The sequence below is a fragment of the Onychostoma macrolepis genome, chromosome 22, assembly GCF_012432095.1.
Source record: "Onychostoma macrolepis isolate SWU-2019 chromosome 22, ASM1243209v1, whole genome shotgun sequence".
NCBI lineage: Eukaryota > Metazoa > Chordata > Actinopteri > Cypriniformes > Cyprinidae > Onychostoma > Onychostoma macrolepis.
In genome coordinates this window covers 24,298,246-24,309,484 of record NC_081176.1, presented here as the reverse complement: position 1 = coordinate 24,309,484, position 11,239 = coordinate 24,298,246, and the positions used below count along the sequence as shown (strand labels likewise).

General features: G+C 36.2%; 3 protein-coding genes across 4 annotated transcripts; 2 read left to right on the top strand and 1 right to left on the bottom strand.

Annotated features, from left to right (window-relative positions):
• Positions 1–681: 681 nt before the first annotated feature.
• Positions 682–1,435, bottom strand: mrps28 (mitochondrial ribosomal protein S28). The gene has a single exon (XM_058761782.1). It carries the CDS (start codon positions 1,286–1,288, stop codon positions 770–772), a length of 519 nt encoding a protein of 172 aa, XP_058617765.1. The 5' UTR covers positions 1,289–1,435; the 3' UTR covers positions 682–769.
• Positions 1,436–1,699: 264 nt separating this feature from the next.
• On the top strand, positions 1,700–6,621 carry sde2 (SDE2 telomere maintenance homolog (S. pombe)). Its single transcript, XM_058761781.1, has 7 exons — positions 1,700–1,939; positions 2,074–2,191; positions 2,474–2,585; positions 2,723–2,892; positions 3,889–3,994; positions 4,095–4,548; positions 5,888–6,621. The coding sequence occupies exons 1-7, from the start codon at positions 1,838–1,840 to the stop codon at positions 6,101–6,103; spliced, it is 1,278 nt and encodes a 425-aa protein (XP_058617764.1). The 5' UTR covers positions 1,700–1,837; the 3' UTR covers positions 6,104–6,621.
• A 305-nt stretch (positions 6,622–6,926) lies between these two features.
• Positions 6,927–11,178, top strand: wdr83 (WD repeat domain containing 83). Of its 2 annotated transcripts, none has more exons than XM_058761363.1 (9): positions 6,927–7,169; positions 7,577–7,697; positions 8,530–8,635; positions 9,143–9,191; positions 9,274–9,400; positions 9,493–9,560; positions 9,645–9,753; positions 10,691–10,805; positions 10,881–11,003. In XM_058761363.1, the coding sequence occupies exons 1-9, from the start codon at positions 7,067–7,069 to the stop codon at positions 10,905–10,907; spliced, it is 825 nt and encodes a 274-aa protein (XP_058617346.1). In that variant the 5' UTR covers positions 6,927–7,066; the 3' UTR covers positions 10,908–11,003. The 2 variants fall into 2 exon arrangements, with proteins under 2 accessions (XP_058617346.1, XP_058617345.1); XM_058761362.1 differs by having other exon boundaries at positions 6,928–7,169; positions 10,908–11,178.
• The last annotated feature ends 61 nt before the right edge of the window (positions 11,179–11,239 follow it).

The following is an 11,239-nucleotide window of genomic DNA, read 5'->3' as shown; positions in this document are numbered from 1 at the left end:
ATAGTAAAAATATTCTAAAATTTTACAGTTTTTTTCCTGTACTTCGGATCAAATAAATGCAGGCTTGGTGAGCAGAAGAGAACTCTTTAAAAAAAACATTAAACATCCTACTGTTCTAAAACTTCTGACCGGTACTGTATTATATATATATATATATATATATATAATGTATATATGTGTGTGCTGTCAAACGCATCCAAAATAAGATTGTGTACATAATGTGTACGGTGTATATTTATTATGTATATATAAATACACATATACAGTATATATTTTGAAAATATTTACATGTATTTACAGGTCTGTATTTATATTCATATTTTATATTATATATAAATATTTAATATATGAACAATTTTTCTTAAATGTATACATGTGTGTGTACTAATATGTACATAATATATGTGTGTACTGTGTATATTTATTATGTAAACAAACATTTTGGATGCGATTAATCAGTTGACAGCACTATACACACACACACACACACATATATATATATATATATATATATATATATATACACACAATTAAATTTTATATATAGATCTAATGTATGGAGAGAGCAAGACAGAATTATAGATAGATAGATAGATAGATAGATAGATAGATAGATAGATAGATAGATAGATAGATAGATAGATAAATAGATAGATAAAAATAAACAAAAATCAAAATCCGTGAAGTGCAATTTTAAATTTTATATCTCATTCACAATACAGAGTCCATTCGTTCACATATCGTTCAGTCTGAGTGTCCTCAATGGCAGCTACTCCGTCTTGGTCTCAATGAGTCCCAGCAGAGTGGCGCCCGCCTCCAGCAGCGTCGTATCGACGGTCGCTCCCAGGAAGCGCGAGGTCATCTCCACATCCTCCAGCCTCAGCCTCACCCTGCTGCCCCGCTGGTACTTCTGCCCGTCCGCGGAGGGCCTCTTGCACACGCAGTGGAACTTCCCGCCGAAATCGATATACAGATCCTCATTGACGATATGAAAGATCTTCCCGACGACGATCTTGTCTTTGGCCGGACCCATCTGCATGAGCGCGGAGCGCCGCAGGAGCGACGCGAAGGAGGTCTCGTCCTCGGACCTCTGATCGCCGCTCTGCCGCAGGTCCGAATGCTGCTCGTATGCGGCTGCGAACCCGCTCTTCACCCTCGCAGCTGATTTACCATCTCCCCCGCTCGCATCCGAGCTGCATAATGATCTGAGCGCGGTAAAAACGCAGTGTTTTGGTAGTAAAGATGATCTGGAGCTCACGTTGTGCATCACCTTGCAGAGCGACGCCATGTTGAAACGTCATACGCAGCAGAGCACGCTGGGAACTTTTCAAAATAAGAGTTTAATCTGCGACGTTTAAAAACGTAGCCATGGTTTTATTATAGTACGTGTAGTAACCATGGTTGTTGGCGTTTGTATAACCACAGATTTACTACAAATACCACGGTTAAACTATGGTTAGTGTAGCAAACACATGGTTAATTTGTGGTTACCATGGTATAACTATTATAGTAACCATGTTTTTTGTTTGTTTGTAATAAAAATATGGTTAATTCTCGTAAGGGTGGGAAAAGGTAGGCTTTTCGCAAGGTGCTTTTGGATTCATGGAGCTCATTACTATGTAGAAAATATCCAAAATGTATTGCTTTCTTTAACAAAATAAATAAAAAAGCAGCGTGTCAAATAAACTATGAATAGAGATGGGACTGGATATGTATGAATGAAAACAGTAGGTGGCGATATCTGCGGAATACGCCAAAAACCCAAAGAAGAAGAGGAAGTTGAGTGATTTTTCCGGAAGTTTATAAACGCGTCTTCGAGAACAGAGGAGAAGAAACCATGGAGCTCTTTGTAGTTTCACCAAATTTGAGGTTTACTAACCTTACTGTCGCCCCGGGCTCGACTGTCAGCGATCTTATCGATCATTTTGCCGTTAAAGAGGTGAGTGGTCCGTGATTACAGTAAGTTAGCCGAAGTCTGAAATCGGGATTGTGCTGTAACTCTGTGTTGGTGGTTTAGTTTGATGCCGATTATTATGGTTAAAACGACCTGAAATATGTGTTATTTTCTGTCAGGGTGCCTCCTTCGCGGATTTGTATGTGAAGAGTAATGGCCGCGTATCTCACAGGAGCGACTCTCTTCAGGCTGGAGTTGTGTACCGTGTGGAGCCTCGCTTATGTGGAGGCAAAGGAGGTAAACAGACTAGTCCACAACATCAATGTTGATCTTTTTTGAAGCTTGTGAATGTTAGAATGTGATGGGTTGTTGATATTTGGCTAATTGGTATATGTTAAGGTGTTCTTTCGTATAAATATGTCCCTTTTTGGACACATTTACAATTTGGAACCAATCATGATAGAGTTCTACTAGTGTTTGTTTTCTCTTTTAGTGTTTATTTTAAATTTTATGGAAGTTGTATAAAGTTTTGTAAATGTTTTGTTCCGTTAAGATGTTTTAAACTCATTTGTTTTGTAGGATTTGGCTCTATGTTGAGGGCCCTGGGTGCACAAATCGAAAAGACCACTAACCGCGAGGCCTGTAGAGATCTGAGTGGAAGGAGACTGAGAGACGTCAATCATGAGAAAGAGTAATGCTGATGATTGCCGTATCCATTTAGCATGCTTGTTTGATTATTGACTGAATTGTTTTATGGATTTGGTGTTTTCTGCTCCACCTTTAGGTCGTCTTTTGTGTGAATAATTGAATTTGAATGCGTGTTTGTAGAATGGCAGATTGGCTGAAAAAGCAGGCGGATCGAGAGGCAGAGAAGGAGCAGCGTCGTCTGGAGAGGATTCAGAGGAAATTGGCTGAGCCGAAACATTATTTCACAGACACCAATTATGAACAGCAGTGCCACGACCTCTCAGAGAGACTGGAGGACTCTGTATTGAAAGGTAACTTGAATTCATTTCATATATAAAAATTACACACATCTACTGTTTTGTTATTATAGTAGTGCTAGAGTATATTTACACAATGGAGAATGATAAATAGCCATAAACAGCATTGTTTACATATTTAGTTTCATCCTAGTGAGTGAAAGTTAAATCACTGCACCATTATCCCAAGGTCTTTTGAAGATTTGTTAAATATAAAAAAAATCATTTAAATACACCACCTAAATTCACTTGAATCAGAATTTTTTTTTTGTACTGAGATTAAAATGAGAGACTACATTAAACTAAAATATTTCCTTATTTAATATTCTCATACTCACAAGTTCAAGTAATTTCACATTGCTTGATTTTATAGCCAAAAACAATAATACTAAATAATTAATAATAAATATTACAATTCTGAAAATGATCTTTATTTCCTAGAAAGATGTTATATGAAATTAGCTTAAACAAAATCTAAATTATATATCAAATATAATATATTTATTATTTAGTATCATTAATATTATAACAATATTATATAAAATTATAGTTAATTCAAATGAATATATTATGAAATATTTATAATTGTTAGATATAATTAAGTTTTTTTTTATTATTAATATAAGGGCTGAAATAAGGCTGTCAAATCGATTAATCATGATTAACTGCGTAAAATAAAAATCTGTGATTTGAAATAATATATGTGTGAGTAATGTGTATATTTTATTTACATGTATATTGCTTAAGTATATACATATCTACAGAGAGGGAAAAAATAATTGGTCCAAGCAGGGGATCAAATAATTTTTTCCCTCAGTGTATGTGTGTGTATTTATATAGACATGAACACACACGCATATTATGTAAACCCAGGCTTTTATTTAGGATGCGATTAGTCACGACTAATTGATTTGACACCCCCCATTAATATTGCATATTGTAAATATTCAAGTATGTTTCCCAAACCTAATTATTATTGACAGTGAAGGTAAAAGTTGTCTGTTCTTGCAGGTATGCAGGCTTCCTCTAGTGGTCTCGTCAAGGCGGATGAGGGGCCGAGTCGCAAGCGTCCGACACCAGCCAACAGTGAAAAGAAAGTAAAGAAGAAATGCTTCTGGTGAGCTGATTTCACATATGTCAAAGAAAATGCTGATCTTGCAGACTAGAATCACTAAATTCAATCGCTAACTGTAACACTCATTCATTTAATCCACTAGGACTGGCCTCGGAGGACTGGAGGAGATGGGCAGCTCTGGTGAAGGAAGTGATGACAGCGACAGCGAGGCTTCTCCGTCCACCTCTGGGGCTTCATGCAGTTCAGATGTTCCCAAACCAGCTGTGCCGCCTTCTGCCACCAGGGGGAGTGACAGGACAGACCCTCAGGACCAGCCCAGCAGCTCCAGCAGCTCCTCCTCCCAGAGTCCTGCACCGAGCTCCCCAACACAGGTGGAGGAGGAGGTGCAGAAGAACGCAGAAAAGGAGTGTACAGCTCAAAACAGCAGCATCGAAGAGGATAAATCCTCCCAGAGTCCCGCACCAAGCTCCCCAACACAGGTGGAGGAGGAGGTGCAAAAGGAGTGTACAGCTGAAACCAGCAAAGAGGATAAATCGCAGGTTGAGCCCACAGAAGCACCAAGTGGCCCAGCCGAGAGCAGTCAGGCACAGGAGGAGGTGAGATGTTCTGCTTCTGAAGTGGATTTTGGTGAAGGCTAGAAGGGATACGTATGGCGCTACTGGGCGTGCGCACATCAATACAGCGTAAATTTTATCCCACTGTATAACAATTACTATTTTTTTTTTTTCCCTTATTGTAAGGGGTAGGTTTAGGGTTGGGTGTAAACGTTAATAGAACACGATCTAATAGATCGAAAATTAATTTCATTGTTCGTTTCCGGTCGGTGCGGTATCCCTTCTAGCCACAACCGTGGATTTTCATGCTGGAAATGTTTTTTGGTAATACTGACTGACTGACAAGTGTGCGATTTTATATATCTTCTGTGATAATATCGTAATTGTTTTTAATGATGTGTGATTTGACATTATCGAGTATTTTGCGAAAACCATTCAAAAGTCTACACTGGAGCGCGTGTGCATTTAGAGTGCGTTCTTTCACTGCATGATTCATAATGAAATATATTTAGAATGATCACAAATTCAAGAAAATCGGGCAGAAAATTTATATATTTATACTACTTCATATATTTAATCAATTTCACATGAAGAGTGCCGTTTTTTTTTTTTTTTTTAATTACCATGATTACAAATGTGATATTGATATTTTACAACAGTTCAAAAAACAAGTTAATTGAGAAACTTGCGTTTTAGACACCATATTGCCTGTTTTTGCTCCATTTCGACAAAAATAATTCCAAACAAAGCCGCAGCACTGTTTTGCGTCTCTGAGCAACATGATTCATTCCAATGATTCATTTAAATGATTCGGTTCAATCGCAATGACTCACTTACTACCAGTGACTTGCTGCCACCTACTGGCAGTGTTCATTTCACATCAATATTTTTGAATAACCGTATTCAAGGTTTTGTTTAATATCAAAACATTATTCATGGATTTGTAATTGCAAGTTAAATCCATTCATGTCCTGCATTGTTTCCTCTGCATTGCAAAGATTAATTTTATTGATACTGATTTAATTTGCTTGGTAACAGCCCAAATGTTTTATTATTCTAAATCAATGATTAAATGATAATGGATAAGATAAAGCAAAAGATAATGAATAAAAATGGATTGATGAAGGTAAAAATGCCCATAAAATGTAAAAATCAGTTTAAACTTATTGGAGAAGTTTAATTTCTATCAGTGTGAACTGACCACCACACAGCATATGAAGAATATCAAAAACTTTAGGAGTCAAGCTGTCCACGACAGTCCTTAACATACCAGCAGAATAACACACTCAGCAAAATATCGTCTAATAATCGTTATCTATGAAATATTTTATTTATTTTTGCCAATATCGCACACCCCTGACTGGTCTTTCGCTCTCTTCAGGTGGAGGGTCCGCTGGATCTGCTGTCTGTGAGTGGGCCGGAGCAGCTGGAGGCTTTGGGTCTGGAGCGGCTGAAGAAAGAGCTGATGGAACGAGGGATGAAGTGTGGAGGAACGCTGCAGGAACGGGCTGCACGTCTGTTCTCCGTCAAAGGACTGAGTCCAGATCAGATTGACCCTGCGCTCTTGGCCAAACCCACAAAGGGCAAGAAGAAATAGCTTGCGTTTCTTAAACCACAGTGTTTTTTTGCTTGTGTTTGGCATGTCTGTAGTTATGTTTAAAGTGTCGTTTGTAAAAGTCTAACACCTAATTTTGAAAAATCCCCAGTTTGGGACAATAATGAGTGCTAGATTCTTTTTTTTTTAAAAATTAGAATGACATTACTGGTCAGATACAGATAACAATCTGGATTGAACTTTAGTCCACAATACATGGCATTTTATTTGTTTAGTTTTTTCTGTTAGAGTAACATGCCAAGTAACAAAAGGTGAAACTCAGGTTAACTTTTTTTGTAATCTGTACAATAAACTCTTTATGATAATTTAGTCATAGTAAATAGTTTTTTTATTATTATTATTCATGCATACAGAGACATTCTGATAATCAGTCATATGTTTATGATGTGGGTGGGAAGTCCTTCAATTCATCTATTGTCTAAAAGATTGTTCATATTACACAGTATTTGATTGTATATGTGATCTGGTCCATTTGGACTAAGTAAAATATTGTTGCACAATTTTGTGTCCTGTTTGTTGCTGTTATTACTCTGTATCATATATCTTTAGTGTATAGACTGTGAAAATAACCTTTTATTAGAAAAAATACATACACAACATATTTGGTTTCTAATGCAGAATAGGGTTTTATAAATATTTTTTGTGTAAATGTAGATGCATTTTCCATCAAATGCACTGATATCTGGTTATGATGGAAATATTTAAACTAAAAATATTTAAACATCCACAATGACATCCTGAGTAAGCTCTCAAATTACGCAAACAAATGTACTCCGAAACATCAGATGGCGATATTGAGCCCCATACTGCTTCAACACATTCAGCAGAAGAAAACGCTGTTTTCAGACAGTTTGTGGAGTAGTTCTGAGCTTGTCGTAGTTTAACCGCTTTAAATGTCCCTACTATGTATATTTCTAGCGTGTAACAGAAGCTGTGGTAATAGTCATGGCGTTTCCGCAGCCGCGTCCTCAAGCGCCTCAGCTGCCGCAGCATCTTTTGCGGACCGTAGAGTGTCAACAGGGCGCCGTGAGAGCCGTGCGCTTCAACGGTAACTCCATATTAATATCCACATTATATTGTCTATATCAGTTGTTGGCCATATTATTATTAGTATTACTAAATGAAAAATATTACCTAGTTATTCTCAAGAAGCTAAAATATATGGTTTTTATTTGCTTTCATGGAGACCTTTACAGTGCAAAACTGTAAAAAATTTCAACCTAAAAGAGTATTTGGCATCAAAAGAGTCTATATATAAAAAAAAAATCTATAAAAAGTGTCTATTACAAAAATCTATAAAAAGTGTCTACTACAAAAATCTATAAAATACTTATAGTGATAATCTAGCGCTGAGAAAAGTAACGTTAGGTACCACACGATGCTGCTGTGCATTGTGACACAGAGAAACTTTAAGCAGACCTTTACTGTATAATGAGATTGTTCTTGTTCTTGCAGCTGATGGGAATTATGTGCTGACCTGCGGCGGTGATAAATCTCTGAAGCTGTGGAGTGTGAGTCGCGGGACTCTGCTGAAGACTTACACCGGTCACGGATATGAAGTGCTGGACGTGGACTGGTATGTATTTCTGCGTTACATTAGGTAACACTTTATTTCGATAGTCCACTTTATACATACTAACAGTAAGTAACTTTGCAACTACATGTCAACTAGCAGCCTTTAGAGTATTAGTAGACTGTCTGCTTAATATCTTCTAACACTTTATTTTGATGGGCCCACAACATACTGAGTATATGAGAAACTGTGCAAGTATGTGACCCTGGACCACAAAACCAGTCTTCAGTGTCAATTTTTCAAAATTGAGATTTATACATAATATGAAAGCTGAATGAATAAGCTTTCCATTGATGTATGGTTTGTTAGGATCGGACAATATTCGGCTGAGATACAACTATTTGAAAATCTGGAATCTGAGGGTGCAAAAAAATCTAAATATTGAGAAAATCGCCTTTAAAGTTGTCCAAATTAAGTTCTTTGCAATGCATATTACTAATCAAAAATTAAGTTTTGATATATTTATGGTAAGAAATTTACTAAATATCTTCATGGAACATGATCTTTACTTAATATCCTAATGATTTTTGGCATAAAAGAAAAATTGATCATTTTGACCCATACAATGTATTTTTGGCTATTGCTACAAATATACCCCAGCGACTTAAGACTGGTTTTGTGGTCCAGGATCACATATGTCAACTTATTCGACTAACCCTAAACCTAACAGTCTACTCTGAGAGTTAGTAGACATGTAGTTGCAAATGAATGAGAATTAGTTGGCATGTAGTTGCTTTGTAGAATGTTTAAAGTGGACTAAAGTGTAACCTTACATTATATTAAAATACCATTGCTTTCGTGTTTGGTTTGCGTTAATTTCACTTACTTTTCGCAGTTCTTATGACAACAGCCAGCTGTGCTCCTGCAGTTCGGATAAAACAGTCATCCTTTGGGATGTGGGGTCTGGTCAGGTGACCCGCAAACTTCGCGGGCACGCCGGGGTGAGACGGTTACCGTTGCAATTTCCCGCCACAATATCATACTGGGATGTGCGATACCGCTTATTTTGTTTTAGACAAGATACCGATACTTTTGAAGGGCAGTATCATCAATATCGATACCGATATGATACCTCTAAACTGAACTTTTAAATTATGAAATGTCTTAATTTATTAAATTACTAAGAGTAAAATGGGTAATGATACCCACTTACCTTTATATTTGAAACGCATTTTAACATTCATAACATTTTAACGCCTTAATTGCAACTTATTAGGTAATATTTTAGTTTATACATGGTTAAAACATGCTTACTGTAGTGGTAACCATGGAAATCTACAATTCAGGATCAATACGCCCATCCCTATATCATACTGTATTTATTATTTGCTTTTGCTAAGACAAGGCTCACTATTGCAGTATATTATTGTAAATAAATATAATACATTTTATATAGGTGATTTTTTTTTCACTAAAAATGTCTTATCTATCTTACGCTCGTTCCCTAGAAAGTAAACTGTGTGCAGTTTAATGAGGAGGCTACTGTGATGCTGTCAGGTGAGTAAGACTTGATTTTAATCATAAATGCTTATGGAAATAACAACAGTCGAATCTCGATCTCACTATTTCTTTGTTTCAGGCTCCATTGATGGGACTGTACGGTGTTGGGACACTAGATCCAGGCAGATGAAGCCGATCCAGATCCTGGACGAGGCTCAAGATGGGATCAGCAGCCTGAAGGTTTCAGAGCATGAGCTTTTGACTGGGTCAGAACCAAACTAAGGATATGATGTTAGAATATGAGTATCTGAGGTTTGGATTTACAGAAGTAACTGTAGTGTGTTGTACTGTATATCAGGTCTGTGGATGGAAGAGTGAGGCGATATGACCTACGAATGGGGCAGCTTAATGTCGATTTCATTGGGAGTGAGTTATATCACACACATGAGGGAATGAGAACATGCTTTTTGTACTGTGTGATGTCTAACGCGCCTGTTGTGTGCTTCACAGGTCCCATCACTTGTGTGTGTTTCAGTCGGGACGGTCAGTGCACACTTAGCTCTAGTTTGGACTCCACGGTGCGCCTACTGGACAAAAGCTCAGGGGAGATGCTGGGAGAGTATGTGCAACACAGATCAAACTACTACATAAATACAGTAAAACTAGGTTTAAAACTAGCAATGGTAGTTGCCACAAGTCAAGAGTAGGGAGAACCTTGAGTGCTATTTAAAAACAAAAACAAAAAAATCAATAAACGTGTTAATTAAAAACAAAAAGTGGAAATAGAGACATCACTTTGACAATTAACAAATAAATATGCACATTTAAAATGCTTAAAAGTGAAGTTGAATGTAACCGTTGAATAAATAAATAAATAGGTTTTTAATTTGACAAATGATTTAATTTTAAAATAAAAAAGCATGGTTAAATGTAACAATAAAATAATGACTTTTCAAAATGACAAATGAACAAATGAATCTTCAATATCAGAGTAATATAAATTAATAAGTTACTTTTAAAAATAAGTTACTTATTTAATTCATGTTTAAAAACATTGTTAAACAACAATAAAATTAATAATTTTTTTTAATTAATAGCAGAGTTAAATTTAATTTAAGTAATTTTTCAAATTGGCAAATTCTTATTCAAAACTGTTTATTTGAATTGTAGTTAAACATGACAGAAAACTAAATGGAATCACTTTTTAAATGGACAAATAAAGAGATGTTTAAAATTGTTTTTATTTAAAAAAAAATGTAATTAAACAATGTAATTTATAGCCCATAAATAAATCATATTTCAAGTTAACAACATGCATATTTAAAACTATTTTGAAAAGTGTAGTTAAACGTAACAGTAAAATAAATTCATATTTCAAACTGAAAAAAAAAAATCTAAAACTGTTTGTTAAAAATATTAGTTAAATGGAACAATAAAATAATAAACTACATTAATGTATTATTTCTAGTCCTATATACAATTTCCATTTCAATGTTCATTTTGTAATGTGTGTGTGTGTGTGTGTGTGTGTGTGTGTCTATGGTGTTCCTTCACAGGTACTCTGGTCATGTCAATAAAGGCTATAAGCTTGACTGCTGTCTCTCTGATAAAGACACACACATTCTGAGCTGTTCAGAAGATGGCCATGTTTACTTCTGGGATCTGGTGGAGGTGGGCAGAATAAGTCGCTTGACCCACAGAAAAAAATGCTATGATAAAATGTCAAGTTTAATATGAGCAATAAAGCTGTCATCCTGTAATCTCTGTTTGTAGGGCTCCCTGACTTTAAAGATGCCTGTTGGGAAAGCTGTTGTCCAATCACTGTCCTTCCACCCAACGGAGCCCCGCCTTTTGACTGCTATGGAGGGGTGTGTTCAGGTGTGGGGGGCGGAGCCAGAGGATGCAGCTGTGGAAGACAGCTGAGTAGTGCGTGTTGAACACCAAACACATGAGCAGGACTCATTGAATATGTGAATCACTGTTTTGCATCAGTTTGATTGTTATTCATATTTTGTATGTAATAAAATATATTGTTTTGTTTTAATTGCATATAGTTTTTTTTTATATTTTACTTTTTAACATCTCAATAGCTATTGCTTACAGTT

Bases quoted from the DNA above. Each gene is read 5' to 3' on its own strand.
- mrps28 (XM_058761782.1), bottom strand. From the start codon at position 1,288: ATGGCGTCGCTCTGCAAGGTGATGCACAACGTGAGCTCCAGATCATCT.
- sde2 (XM_058761781.1), top strand. From the start codon at position 1,838: ATGGAGCTCTTTGTAGTTTCACCAAATTTGAGGTTTACTAACCTTACT. The intron at 2,192-2,473 runs GTAAACAGACTA...TTTGTTTTGTAG, and splicing joins CTTATGTGGAGGCAAAGGAG to GATTTGGCTCTATGTTGAGG. The intron at 4,549-5,887 runs GTGAGATGTTCT...CGCTCTCTTCAG, and splicing joins GCAGTCAGGCACAGGAGGAG to GTGGAGGGTCCGCTGGATCT.
- wdr83 (XM_058761362.1), top strand. From the start codon at position 7,067: ATGGCGTTTCCGCAGCCGCGTCCTCAAGCGCCTCAGCTGCCGCAGCAT. The intron at 7,170-7,576 runs GTAACTCCATAT...TTGTTCTTGCAG, and splicing joins GAGAGCCGTGCGCTTCAACG to CTGATGGGAATTATGTGCTG. The intron at 9,192-9,273 runs GTGAGTAAGACT...TCTTTGTTTCAG, and splicing joins GGCTACTGTGATGCTGTCAG to GCTCCATTGATGGGACTGTA.